At 36.0% G+C, this 15,236-nt stretch overlaps 1 protein-coding gene across 1 annotated transcript in view; it reads left to right on the top strand.

Annotated features, from left to right (window-relative positions):
- The window catches only part of Plekhh2 (pleckstrin homology, MyTH4 and FERM domain containing H2), a 97,339-nt gene that overhangs the window by 38,610 nt on the left and 43,493 nt on the right, over nt 1-15,236 (top strand). Inside the window, exons 7-14 of the mRNA XM_010611492.2 lie at nt 1,244-2,202; nt 4,984-5,059; nt 6,280-6,374; nt 6,942-7,086; nt 9,800-9,936; nt 10,130-10,240; nt 10,552-10,638; nt 11,935-12,093. Of these exons, the coding sequence (XP_010609794.1) occupies nt 1,244-2,202; nt 4,984-5,059; nt 6,280-6,374; nt 6,942-7,086; nt 9,800-9,936; nt 10,130-10,240; nt 10,552-10,638; nt 11,935-12,093 (1,769 nt within the window). The remainder of the gene's footprint in view (nt 1-1,243; nt 2,203-4,983; nt 5,060-6,279; nt 6,375-6,941; nt 7,087-9,799; nt 9,937-10,129; nt 10,241-10,551; nt 10,639-11,934; nt 12,094-15,236) is intronic.

Below are 15,236 nucleotides of genomic sequence, written 5' to 3' on the forward strand. Positions count from 1 at the left end.
TTGCTCTGTTGTCAAGCTGCTGGCTTTGGCACTTGTAGTATAGTCCTTTTTTGTTGGCTTTTCCCAAATATTTTAGAGAGACTTGAGTTTAGGACTTATGTACTTTCATTTGTACTTTTTTTCCTTCAAAGGAGAAAAATTATAGCCCTAAAAGTTGTCTCTGGTTGGTTATGATATTCTGAATATGACATCAAAAAGTGCTACTCATTTTCTTGACATCACTTGCATTTTCTTTTCTTTTTCAAGAAGCCATTTTCATCTTCTCCCACTAATAGTTGAGCACAGCTAAAGTCGCTTTTACCAGAACTTTGGCTCACTTGAAAATTTAACAGACTGTCTAATAATGAAACTTTAGAGTGCATTTGTTCAGCTGCTCATTCTTAAAAAATAAAGGTCAAACTTGCTTTCAAAATTAGTTTGCTATCCTTTAAAGTTTAATTCACTGTTTATGAAAACAAGGCTGTATTCTACTGTTATAAATAGTGCTCACTTCGGCAGCACATATACTACTGTTATAAATAAAAATAAGCCATATCTGAAGACATTTTAAAAGTTATAAAACATTTTGTAGCTGTCATTAATTAAAAAGTAGGCTAGGAAAGATTTTTTTTTTCTGTTTCTGTTTTCTTAATGATTTTACATATCTTATGTGTTGATGCTTAGGCACAAAAATTTGTTTCTTATGCTATAGCTTCTATTTTATCATAATTTTGAAGTTTAGTAGAAAGAAGGTTATGTGTTTCTTTGTTTCTAAAATTGAATTAATAGGGTTGAGTAGCTGCTTTTTTTGTTTCGCTTTTTAAAATTTGTTTGTTTTTTAAGGCGGGGTCTTACCATGTAATTCAGTCTGGCCTTTAACTCACTATGTAGCCCAGGCTGGCTTGAAACTCATGGCAGTCTTTCCGCCTCAGCCTTGCAAGTGCTGAGATTACAGTGGAGCAGGACCACAACTGGTTTAGCTGCTTTTTTTTGATAGTTAGAGTTGCCCTATTTTATATTTCACTTCTTTTATTTTCATTTTATCCACTTTGTAAAAAGCATTTTTGATGCAATTATATATGGAAGAGTTGGGGCTCTGTGTTTCATATAAAGCTTATAGTGTTCAAATTTGTGTTTAAAAGATATACAACTAACAAAAGGTAATGTATAACCTTACATAAAATTGGAAGTCTTATGGTGTATTTATAAACTAAAAGATTTTATTATTAATGAAAACATGTTAAAATCATGTATCCTTTTCTAGAAGTGGAAGTTCCAGACAAGAGTGCTGCTGATAACCAAGTTCAAGAAAGTGACAGAGGCCCAAGAATATTGCATCAGGCCCCTTGCAGCTCAGAACAAAATCAGAAAACAAGAACCAGCTGTGCAACAGATAGTGGCACAACCCAGAATTCTGGGGCTCCCGTGAGTGACTGGAGTTCTGATGAGGAAGATGGGAGCAAAGAAAGACCTAAGTCCAGGTGCACATCCACGCTCTCCAGCCACACATCAGAGGAAGGTGTGCAGTGTGGCAGGCTGGGGAGCGAAGCGTATCTGACAGCATCTGATGATAGCAGCTCTATATTTGAGGAAGAAACTTCTGGCATAAAGAGGTCAGAACACAAGAAGCTGTATTGTTGGCAACAGGAGGCCCAATGGAAAGCTCAGAATAGTCTTCTTGGAAAGGGAAGTTCTGAATCAAATAAGGAGCATGACAGTTCCTCAGACGAACTGAATAAAAGATTCCAGTCCCAGAGACTGGATTATTCATCCTCATCAAGTGAGGCCAACACCCCAAGCCCTATTTTGACTCCTGCGTTAGCTCCAAAGCACCCTAACTTGCTCCCTGGAAAAGCAACATCATTGGTGCCTCCATCACACCTGCCACCCCCAAAGTTAAGGATTCCTAATGTTTTCAGTATAAGTGTAGCACTTGCCAAAAGGCACTTAAGCCAGCCACAGTTAAGTTCTGACAGGATGTTTGGTACGAACAGAAATGCTATAAGCATGATACGACCATTGAGACCTCAGGAAACAGATCTAGATCTAGTTGATGGTGACAGTGAAATTTTAGAGAATATGGACACAAGTTGTGATGATGGATTATTTTCCTATGACTCCCTGGAATCTCCATATTCAGATGACCAGGAAACCTGTGACTCAGCAGAGAAGGCAGCAAGCAGCAAACCCCCCACTCCTCCCCTGCACCGGTTTCCATCTTGGGTAATTATATTCCTGTATAGGACACAGCTGTGCTGGTCCTTTCTCAACACTCATTTTTAGGTTTTACTTCTTTCCCAACTTCTTTACAAATCCAGTTTTGTTCTCAGTTTTCAGATTCCCAAATATAATGTCCCCTTTGTGTCCCCCCACTGAGTTGTAAGTCAATTGAGAAGACAGATGGAAATCAAAATATTGCCTTACTTACTGATAAAACACTTTTATAGAATTTGTGAGCAAATGTGCTTTCCATTTTGGAACTTTGGAATAAACTAGAATTATTCCCCCAGGCCAAGGCAGGCCTGAACAATCCCAGGTTTCCTTCAGAAAGATGATGCCCCTCTAAACTTATAACTTGAAGAAACAGACAGGTATTTGTTTTCTGTGGGAAAGGAGAAGAAAGTGCTGGGCTCTGTGTGCTGAGGAGGAGGACAAAGTGAATGGGTGAAGAGAGATCAGAAGTGCTTAATTACTGTCCCTCCACAAAGAAACCTCAGCAGATGGGGTAGAAGGGTTCCCACTAACTGTGGTACTTTTGTATGATTCTGAACCAGAATACTTAATTCTTATTGTTGTTTTTTTTTTAACTTAGTCCTTCTTCTTCCTCTTCCTCTTAAGCTCCTTCTTCCTTCTTTCTTCTTCTTGTTTTTTCCCCCTCCTCATTGCACTTAGTCATTTTCTTGGTTAGGTCAAGGGAAGTTTCACTTTCTTCTGTGTTTATAGTTTTTTGTTTTGTTTTTTTTTGGTACCGGGGATCGAACTCTGGCCCTTGTGCTTGCAAGGCAGGCAGTGAAACCACTGAGCTAAATCCCCAGCCCTCTCCTGTGTTTATAAATCCATTGTTTTAACCAAAGCGTCTTCCTACAGATCTAGAATAGATAAAAACTCCTTCTATGGAAACATTAACCATCACTACAATAATTAACTCATCAAAAGTGTGGTACTTCTGAGAAGTGTCTGTATTGCTAGATTAAAAATTCCTATATTTGAGACAAAATGAATTGGTCTGGTCTGGTTTGTAGGTTTAACTTTTCCATCATATATTGTCATAATTTAACCCTTGGCCTAAAAAGAAACATCTAGATTGCAGGATTTTTGGCTTTTGGAGTCATGTTCTTTTATTACTATTTTAAAATTTAGTAACTGCTCTAATTTTAAGCAAATTAGGGAAGCCATGTTTTTCTAGTATAAATTCAGACCTTAGGTTGTATCTTCTTTTATTTGCTTTCAAGAGAAGATTTCATTTTAATAGCTCAAAAAGATGTGGCAATTAATCACATGTGAATCTTTGGAATTTCAATTATGTTACAGTTCAGGCAGTAAGTTGAAATGCTGTGTTTTTATTATGTTTAGATTTTCAAAAATTTAAGTTAGGCTTTCGAGTTTGTTTTATTTGGCAAACCATTTTACTGCATTTTTGCCTTTCTCTTCTCCTCTTCTGAAGAAATTCAGACCTGAAAAACTAGTATTGCTTTTCAAAAGCCTTCCAGCACATGGGCCAAATTTGAGGGTTTTTTTCTGTTTGTGAGTTATTTTCAGGTTCCAAGGAAAAGATGTATTTTAGTTACCTGAACTAATAAATATTTATTTTAAGGCATAAGCTATTCTCCTTGACTTGGAATGTCATTTAAAATACAATAGTGACTCTAGTGGGGCAACCTGTGAATCACCAGCACCTCTGACCATCAATTTAGAAATAAGTGACACGCATTACCCCTGCTCCAGAGGATCCGCTGTCCTGTAATTTACAATGATTCTCTTTCTACTTGCTTTCTGTATACCTACTTTCTTCCACTCTTCCATGCCTTCTAACTGCCTCACGCCTCCTTACTGCCCTACTTCTTTGGTCTTTGTGATTGGCCCACTCTGCTGTTCATCTCTGTGTGTGTATCTCACAACTATCGGCTCAGAGAAAGTGCATCTAATCCAGTCAGCTACTCTTCAATCTAAAGTGCCTCTGTGCATCAGAGATCTTATGCCAGTTCCTTCTTGGGCCACTGAATAGTCTGAAGGAGCATGGCATTGGTAGTCTGCTATGCCCTGGTCCAGCCAACTCTGCCTACATTAGACCCATTACAGAATGCAAGAGAGTGGACACTGTGATCTATGGAACCACTGGGGGTCCTTTTTCTCATGGGGCTGGGGGAGGGCTAATAGCCTTTGCAGTACCCATTGCAGAGGCCTCTTTCTGAAGAGAAAACAGAATAACCTACTTTGAAATAAGATAATATTATTAATGTCATTGCAGTTTTCCAGATCATTTATTATTTGACCCTGAGTGCTTTTCTACTTGATTGAAGTATACATTGAAATAAGAAGAGGATAGTATTAAGGGCCACTTTGTCTCTGATTTCTGACATTAACGTTTTTTCCTCAATGGTTTCCTAATGGTTTTTTCCAGAATGGTAAAATATTAAAGAAGGTATTTATTTGTATTCAGTGATCATAAATAGTTGCTGATTTTATTTATTCAGTTTTTTAACCACATTCTAAAATGATAAAAAATTAAAGATGAATCAGGCTTTATGTATCACCTTTCTTGTACTTGTTCCCTTTATCTTCAAAAGAATTAAAGATTTGGAAGCAAAGATAAATAATGGAATGACTAATAGATGGGCAAAATACCTATCGTGCTATTCACAAGGATATGTTTTATTGCCACTACAGAGTTTTATAATAATGCTATACTCTGGGAATATCAAATGAACACTTAAAAAATGTATGTACTGAAAGTAACCATTTCTTTGCTTTAAATACCCTCTTCAAATCTCTCTTTTGTACTAGGAAGGCAGAATTTATGCTGTAGCCAAATCAGGCATTCGAATGTCTGAGGCCTTCAATATGGAGAATGTTAACAAAAGTAAGTGCTTTTGCATGCTCTGACGGTAGGTGAGACCTGAGGACATTATGCTAAGTGATAGGATAAAACAAACATAGCGGAGTCCACAATGGCAAATACTGTATGATTCCACCTCACAGAGATAGCTAAGGTTGTCAAATTCATAGATCTAGGATGTAGTATGGTGGTTACCTGGGCTGGGGGAGGGAAAAAAGGGGGATTTCAGATTTGCAAGGTGAAAAAGCAGTAGAGATTTGCTTTATAACAATGTGAATAACTTAACACTACTGAATTGTACACTTTAAAATGGTTAAGATGATAAATTCTCTTTTCTGTGTTTTTCACCACAATAAAGAGGTGTTTAAAATGTTTCTGTGTTGTTTCTCTAGTCAAGAAGTCCCCAAATATCTAAATTCATTGGAATAAATCTAATTATATAAATTTCAGTGATTGATTTCTAAGGTTACTGATTTCTGTTTTAAAATTGAAATTAATCTTAGTATAGGGTAACTCATACATTTAACTCTGATACAGATAGTACTTCACTAAATTTTTACCCGAAAAAGACAAACTGTAGTATTGTAGCTGTTTAAAAATGTTAAAATAATGGTTTCTATGTCCTTTTCTCCCTTTCTACCAAAAACTATTATAGGAACTATATGTTCATTATAAAAATAAAACCTAACACAAAACTGTCTAGAATTAAGAGAAAGATTTTTCTAGTGTCCCTATCCTACAACTAATCCTTATCTCAGAGGTAACTGTTAGTGTTCTCCTCCTTTTTGGCTATCTTCTGTTCTGACCACTTAGGAAATTATATTCTAACCTTTTAACATCAGATTCTCTTGATAAAGGCTTTCAGAATCATTATGGTGCTTTAACAGCATGTCAGGAACAGGGCTGTGAATAGTTAACATCTGCATGGGTACTGCTTACTGAGTCACTCAGTTGGTAGCTTCTTTTACTTCAGTGCAGCCTCAGCTAAGTGTGCATGGAACGGCTGAAGAAATCGAAGCTATGGATCTTGCTCTCAAGGAGCTTACAACCTAATGTAAAATAATGAAACATGTAAAACACAGGTGATATATAAACCTGGAAGTGTAATGCATAAAGTAGACTGTATAATGAGTAATCACATGACTTAGTCCAATTTCTCTTTAATTGGAAATCATGCTAATTCATATTCAGAAGAAATAAGCCAGTGTGCCAGTTAAGATTCTTTTTAATGTTTTCTGTTTCAGATTCTGCTACCATGCTTTCCTATACCACATCCGGACTTTATACATCTCTGATATACAAGAATTTGACCACCCCAGTGTACACAACGTTAAAAGGGGTAACTCATCATTAGTATTAAACGTGGTTCTCTTCATCAGGCATCAGGAAAACTATTTCTTCAAGCTCCAAATTCCATTCTTAATGTTTGACCCAGCCTCTCTCCCTTTGTAGAGTGTTAACATATAATTTAAAAAAAGAAAAAGTAGAAAGGTCTTTAGAAGATATTTAGTTTTCTCAAAGCAGTAGAGTGCTGTATCCATTCTCATGTGATTCCTGCCCATCCCCTGCCCCAGGCTGTTAATTGTTGAAAGGAAACATATTAGTGATGTAATGGAAACTCCAAATTTAGAAAGGTCTTTGTATCAGTGCCAGGGTCCTCTTCCTTGCCAGCAGTACCTAATTAAAATGAATCTTGTCAGATAGTGACAGTCTTATGTTTCCAGGAATCTTTTCTAATTGACTACTGCCTTGCTAATTAGAATTTGAGGTTTGACATGAGCCTCACAATGGTAAAATATGTTCTTGTATTCCTTCCAAAAAACAACCTCTTTCTGTAAAACATTGTACATCTAAAGAGAGAAGTGACTAGAGTTGTATACAGAGAGGCTGCTCTGCTTTTCTTTAGAAAGCGACCCAAATAAGTAGCAGCCCTTTCCAGGACGACTCCTCCGGCTCAGAAGATGAGGACAGTTCCAGGTGCAGCTCACGGACGTCGGAGTCAGACCCGCGCAGCCGCAGTGGGCCTGGCAGCCCCAGGGCCCTGAAGCGAGGTGAGCACACAGTGCAAGCTCACAGGTCACCCAGGCTCGCAGAGCAATTGCATGGAGCTTTAGCTCTGTAATAGGATTTTTGGCTGTGAGGGTGATCTGGCTGCGATATCTATCTCCCCATTGATCGCCAAGGTTGACTCAGCTGATCTGGCTGGCCAAGCAGGTGTCTCCTACCTCCCTCACCGCTCCACGTGCATCCCTCCCGGAGGTGAGTGTTAGGTCGAAGAGAACAACCACCACCAATAAGGAGGACCTTTTCCTCCGTCAGAGGTATAGGAGTAGCTGCGCTTCCCCGCTACAAACTCCAAACAAGCTCTGTGAATGGGATTTTTTAAAAAAACAATCTGAAAGTACTTGCTTAAAACCATGGTGAAAGATAGCCTAGGCCTAAAATATTGTGGGTTTTTTTTTCTTAATCCTCTATAATACCAGACAGACCACACAGTCTTAAATTTTATTTTATTGCCTTATCTTGTCGATAAGCGAGAGATCACTTTAATGTGAGAATAAAGGGAGATCCTTGGCCAAAATTGAGGTTTTCTTTTTTTATAGTTGCCTTGTGGAATTTTAGGTAATTCATGAGATTTATTTCCGTTAAATGTTTGTATTGCTAACTGTCAGAAAATTCACCTAAAATGTGTTAGTTAATCTGATACTGAATAGGGAATCAGTCACAACTTCACTTGAGGCATGCCCATGGTTATTAGTGGGTTTTGAAGGAGGTTATCGAGAGGGAGAATCCCACTAAATAACACTCATATCATGGAAAGGCTATGATGTGTGTTGTGTATGTGTAGTTGTTTTCAGGCTATGTTCCACAGACTCCTTGGTATTTTCAAAACCCTCAACTTTTTTTTTTTGAAGAGCCAGATTCCCTTTATTTTTTTTTCATTGAGTTTATTAATACTTTTAAAGTATACAGTACAGTTACATTTATCACTGGGATCTTGTATGTTTACATGACAGATCTTGGTTCTCATTTTTTCCCCATACTCCTGCCCTTTCTTTACCCCGTCTGCCCTCCCCTATTTACAAAGACTTTGTTTCCATTTTTCCTTTTCTCGTATTTTTTCTTTTCCCCTTCCCTTCCCACTTCCCTTACACCTTTAGCCCTTATCTCCCTATTTCACATTATCAGTTATACAATTTGGATCTTATTTACACTTTTAGTCAAAACCTCAACTTCAACTGGAGCTGCTAAGCTTTCCTTGGCTTCTTTGGGTGGCCTTGCATTCATCTTGTTCCTCATAAATAGAATCAGGATATGTCACATTTTTGTTCGGAGTTCTGTACTGCAACGGCTCCTCACAATAGCTATAAGGCATTTCGTTATTTCTTTATGTCTTTGATCTAATCTCTTCATACTCTTCTATTATTCAGCTCTGGGGTACTGGCTTTTTTGTTGTTCTAGACACAGTAGGCACCCTTTTTGTAGCAGGACCTTTACACTGTGTTTCATCCACTTGATACTCTTCCCCCAGGTGTCTGTTTCGCTGACTCCCTCACTTCCTTGAGGACTTTGCTCAAATTCTGCTTCCTTAATGAGGTCCACCATGACCACATCATTCAAAGTGTGGTCCTCGCCCTTCTATTGCTGCCCTTTCTAGTCACTTCAGTCTTCTGTGTGTTGTATTTTCCATAGCTCATCAGTTAAATGTTTGTCATCTGTCTCTGTCTCCCTCCAGTAGAATCTCCATTTGCTGAGGGCTGAAATGTTTCTGTTCTGTGTCCTCTCTGTCCCTAGCACCTCGGACAGTGCCTGCCACACGGCCCAGGTCTGGGAGTTGAGATTTGCCTTCCAGCATTGGCTCCCTGCTGAGCTATTTTGCTTTGAGCCAATCCTTTCATCTGTGGGCCTTGGTCTCCTTACAGAATGAGGGCATTGTCCAGGATAAGCTCTGAGATCCCTAACTTCTATTGTTCCATGAAAAATAAAGATATTATCACAATTGTTACTTGTCTGAGTTACATAAGGGTAGTGTTATGAGAATAGAATTATCCAAATATGTCCTTTAAATGCTACTAAATATCAAATAATTGTTGGATGTTATAATAAATAATGACCTAAGGTCCTTGATTTTATTATTTCAAAATTTCCAATTGTAAGCATTCTCTAAATGTGTCATACAACTTACAAGTTGTTTTTTATTAAGGCAACTGAATTATTGTGAAAATGTTCAATTGAATTTTACTCTATAGCTACTGGTAAGTGAAATAGTCTTCTTATGTCTTTAAGACTTACTGCTTCTCTTTTATGAAAGATCTAAAAATCTGTAAATTAGTAGTGTGACATATGAAAATATTGAAATCATATTGTTTTTAATGTGAGGTTACTTTAAAAGTAATTACAGAAATTAAATGGTTTAAAATATAATTATGAAAATCTTTAAGGTTCAACATATTTGTTTACATATCAATATGTAAATATCTATTTTAATGTTAATAAAAGCTACATTAATAGACTATTGCATGTATTTTATATGTATAAAAATAGCTAAAGTTATAATCAAGCCAGAGTATTATTTATGTTGTTTTGACTTCAATCTTTACATGACAGTCCGTATCCCTTAGTTCTGTTTTCTGCCTTAAAAGCTCTTCATGGACCAAGAAATGAGAATAAATCTGGTCCAGGGTCATTTATGGTTTAGGAATAGTGGTATTCCGTGGAACTAACCCTAGTGGTAAAGACTGACTCACTTCTTTGTATTTCTAGGTGTGTCTTTGACCTCTGTGGCCTCTGAGAGTGACTATGCTATACCCCCTGATGCCTACTGCACAGACACAGAGTGTTCGCAGCCTGAGCAGAAGCTCCCCAAAACCTGCTCCTCAACCAGCGATAATGGAAAAAATGTAAACACTGAGTCCGATTTTTTTTTTTTTTTTTTTGGAACCGGGGATTGAATTCGGGTCCTTGCGCTTGCAAGGCAGGCCACCGTACTGCTGAGCTAAATCCCCAGCCCCTACTGAGTCTGATTTTTTAAAAATTAGTGAATCAATTAGTTTGAGCCTCTAAAAGGAAATTTTAAATTTTTTTAAAAATTAGGAACCACTGGAAAAATCTGGCTATCTACTAAAAATGAGTGGTAAAGTCAAGACTTGGAAACGGAGGTGGTTTGTTCTTAAAGGAGGTGAATTACTTTACTACAAATCTCCGGTGAGTGGAAAGTGTTTACTATTGAGAACCAAATTCCTCAAAGTATGAATCAAACTCCTGACTGATTTACTTCCTTATAATGCAATTAACTCTTCAATGCCTAGTGTTCCATTTTTGAACAGCCCTAACAACATAGTAAAAAAATTTTTTCAAATACTCCTTGAATTTTTCTAGGTAACATATGTAAATTTCATGTAAAAATTCAAAAATTACAATCTTTGGCATAAATAGGTTAATGATACAAAACATTTCTTATTATTACTATTATAGTTATTCTTTTACATTTGTTTTTCTTCCTTTCCCTCCTACAGAGTGATGTAATTAGAAAGCCCCAAGGCCATATTGAACTTAGTGCATCCTGCAGTATTTTAAGAGGAGTTAACAAACAAACAGTTCAGGTTTGTACATATGTTTTTTGTGTGTTTATTTATTTATACTTGCAGAACCCAGTCATCAATTATCCAAACTATTGGAAAGGAGATTGGATAATTCAGTGTTTCTTGATTCAATGTGGAGTCAGTCTGATATTTAAAGTTGTGTAACATTCCATGACTTTTTAGTTAAAACTATACTTTAAGATAAGCTTATGTTTGGTAACTTATACTATATTTTCTTTATGCTCTTCTTTCCACATATTTAATCTTCTAGGTGTTTTCAGTTCTCAAAATATCAGCCTATTTAAGGGAATAATTATCTGATAAATGAATCCCAAATAAGACAGTAATAGAATGTACTATCACATTCAGGAGTGTTTGTATTTCTTTAATCCTTGAACCTCAGGTGCTGTAACACCCAAGGGGGAAAGCTTCTGGTAAGTAACAGGGCCATCCTGCCAAATCACACCAGAGAGATAGCCATTGGCCGTTTGATGTACACAGCAGGCCCATCTTTCCCAAAACTTGTCAAATTAAAAATAAGATGGTTGAATAGTGTGGTATATGTTATTTAAATTCAAATACTTTACTTCTGAAATGTTTTCAATAACTGTATTTTCTCATCTTGCTCCTTTGGAGGCTGGAAGACACCACTTTTCAGAAAGGTACATTATTAGTGTTTCCAGTAGACTAAGAAATCCTCAAAGATTTAGAAGGGTGAATCAGGGAAAGCTTTGTCTTGGAGCACTGCTGTCAAGAATCATTTCTAAGGTTCGCAAGTATTTGGAAAATTTGTAATGTGGTCAAATTTGAGACTGAAAAGTTGATTTTATAATAGCTGATCATTTCTTAGTTCCAGGAATAATTTCTCTCCTTCTACTTGTGTGCATGATCTTATCATTTTGTTTATAGTACAGATGTATCTATTGGTATAGATATAAATATATATCACTCCTTTTTGGCTGCTAAATTGTACTATTATAGTCTTGTCATGCTGCCCCTCCTTTTAACCAGGAACCCTGTAGCACATTTAAAGGAGAAAATGAAAACATGATGAGTAAAGATATAAAATCATAACCCCCAAATTTAATATATAAAAACTATCAAACCAAAGTAAAACAATTATTTTAACAAAAACCTGAATTATAATTTTCAGAAAGTAATTAAAGTATTCTAAATTACTGTGGAGTCATTTACTTAGAACTTAGGATTTAAGGCTTATCATGTTTGCTTTCATGTTAAGCATTGATGTTTGAAGAATGGAGAAGTCAATGTTAATAATCCTACATCATTACATTTGCCTTTTTTATCCCATTCTAGCTGACTACTGAAAAACACACATACTATCTGACTGCAGATTCTCCCAATATATTGGAAGAATGGATTAAAGTGTTGCAGAATGTTCTTCGTGTACAAGCTGCTAACCCACTTTTCCTGCAGCCTGAGGGCAAACCAACAGTGAAGGGATTGCTCACTAAGGTAGGAAACTGTGCACAGCAGTGTCCCAGGCAACTGCGTGTATTAGACCCTGGATCCTGATAAGTGGGTGCCAGAGAATGTATGTATTTATTACATAGTCTTTCTTATTTATTTATTTTAGTGCTGGATATCGAACTCGGGACATTGCGCTTGCAAGGCAGGCAGCGGCACCACTGAGCTAAACCCCTGGCCCTTATCATATATTCTTACCGTTTTGGGATGTCGGAAGAGTATTTTAAATATGAGGCCCAAGATAAAAGCCATAAAGATGAAAAATGACAAATTTAACCACAATCTATAAAAATGTAAATGCTCTACTAAAAAGTCTTAAGGCCAAACTTTTAAAAGACAGTTGAAAAACTTGGAAAAGGTGCTTGAAAACTGTGAGGTACAGTTAATAACCTTAATATTCAGCAAGCTTTTGCTGATTTGTAAGTAAAGAATTTTTACCAAAGGATGGGAAAGAACAAAGGAGACAGTGAGAAAGAATTAGAGATAAGAAATATGAATGATGCATAGCATCAGGAAAAACATTTTACTAGCATCAATAATTTTTTTGAAGTACAAATTGAAATAATGGGCATCATTTTTTAAAATCTTGTGAAAGAAAAGGTATTTTTACAAAGTTTAAAACCCAGTATTGACATGTTAAGAAATCTGCTATAAGACCATTTTTCTAAAAGACAACTGTGCAGTGTCTTGGCCTGTGTGTTAACTTGTTAAATATTACAGGATGAAGAAGTATTTTGAAAATATATTATTTGATCCAGAAGTCTCAGTTCAAGAATTTTATCTTTAGAAATGGTCTCAATTTGCAAAAGATTTAAGTATGTCCATTATAGCATATTTTCCTGCCTCTTTTTGTTATGCTGTACTGGGGAATTGAACTCTGTCTTATTTTTAATATGAGATATAATTAACAAAATATACAATTTTGAAAGGTATTTACTGTCACTCTTTTTAGATATAGAACATTTTCATTATACAGCATAGTTTGTAATAAAGAAAAAATAGGGATCAACTTAAACTGGTGTAGGGAATAGCTTAAATAAATGTTTATACAATCATATAATACTTTACATGCAGCCTTTAAAATATCAAAAGAATATTTAATGCTATAGAAATGTGCTATGATGTATTTGTTATGCGAGGAGTACAGTATTGCATTATTTCACTTTTCTTACATGTGTCTATAGAAAAATGTATGGGAAATATATAAGGTTATGTCTATGGGATTTTATTATATAATTTCTTAACTTTTCTAACATTTTAAAAAATTAATAAATATTAATTTATAGTTATTATTTTTCAAATATTCATTAAACACAAACACCATTTTTTCTTTTACATAAGATTGTTCCAAATTTGCCGAGTTATTAGGACGGCTATGAAATTAAAAATAATTCTACATGTCAAACTCAGGTAGATAATCTCATGCAATATAAAAATCACTAATAAACCTCTGGTCCAGACAGCAAGTTAATATGATTATTAAATTCACCTATTAAATGGTCTGGCAAATACACAATAGGGTGACTTCTCTTGTTTACTATTAATCACTGTGAATTACTAGAATAAAGCAGAGTTCCTCTACAGCGAAGATTACAGGATAGGATGAAAATTATAAAGGACAGGATCACTTAATACTATTTAAAAATTTTTAAAAACTTTATTGGTTACTTTGGGGAGTATGTGTGTACACTCATCACTTATGTGCTTTGGCCATAAAAAAAGGAAAAATTTAGAAATAAAGGAGCTATGTTATAATTCAACTTACACTTAAAAATAATGTGGGAATATCAATGAATGCTCCTCAGTAGTATTTACAAAGACTGGCCAACTATAGTGTAAGTGAGAAGGAATTCACTGATGCATTCAATAAAAAGATGTACTATGTCTTCTCTAAAATATTAAATTACTATGAAAATATTTTCTCAATTACTAATGGGTCTGGCAACTCCCTAGTATTACGCAAATATATTTTCCAGTGAACTCAATGCTTCTTTATTAAACCACACTTGTAATTCATAGTAATAAGCTTTCCTCTTATTTCCAGGACCTTATATGTCATACCCTGAGTCTAGTAAGATCCCATGGCTAAGAATTTGTCACTTCTCCCACCACTAATTGTTTGTTTGCTTGCTTGCTTCTTTATCAGCATGACACTGTTGGTTTTGCCCACATTGTGCTTCTGCACGTCTCTGCTTCCCACCCCATATTGGACTTTAAATGAGTTTAAATTAATGTGATCATCAAATGACTACACTATTAGGATTTACAGACAGCATACTTATTAGATTTCCTTTCTGTAGTTTGTGAAAGCATGTTCATTCCCATATTTTCACCCTCAGATACAGTTATTGTGAGTAAAGTGCTCTGAAACCACATTCAGGCTACAGTTTGAGATACTGTAGGACAGCCTTCAATACTCTGGAGAGGAGAAAGCTTTTTCAACTTGTCAGTGTTGTTATTAAGTACAGAAATATACAGAGAGACTTTAAAAACTTAATATGATTCTAGTTATTCTCTCATGAAACTTTTATTTTAATGCATAGAAAATATTTTCAATATACAAATTCATTTCTTTAAAAATAACAAAAAAAGTATCATGCAGTTACCACCTGCAGTGTAATGTGCTGGGAAATATCAAAATGAATAGACCACCATACCATTCCTCAAATGGCTGCTTAACCTGTTAGGAAAGTGTAAGCCTATTTATAATAATGTATGAAAAGTGCAGTTATTGAAATTTATCATGAGGTTACATAGAAACAATTTAGGCAGTTGGATTCGCAGTGACTTCTCAGATATTTGCTTCTGCTTCTTGTCAGATTGGCTGAGTCTTTAAGGAGGAGCAGGAGTTAGTCATAGCAAATGGCATGGAAGGGAAGATACTACAGGTTAGGAGACAGCATGAATAAGACATAATCTACAAGCAGTGCCACCTACACTAGCAACAAGTCCTTTGGAGAAAATGCTGGGGTGGCCCAGTGGTGGAGACCTGTGTTTGTGTCATTAGGTACTTAATCTTCATCCCCAAGGCTACACAGAACTCTCCCTAGGGGTTTTGGCGTATTTCTGTTGACAGAAGGATGAGTTTGTGGGAGGTAAGATGGGAACTCTTGACAGTTTGGGGGTGGTTT

This window comes from Fukomys damarensis, unplaced genomic scaffold (genome assembly GCF_012274545.1).
Source record: "Fukomys damarensis isolate Sample0158 unplaced genomic scaffold, DMR_v1.0_HiC HiC_scaffold_2, whole genome shotgun sequence".
Taxonomy (NCBI): Eukaryota; Metazoa; Chordata; class Mammalia; order Rodentia; family Bathyergidae; genus Fukomys; species Fukomys damarensis.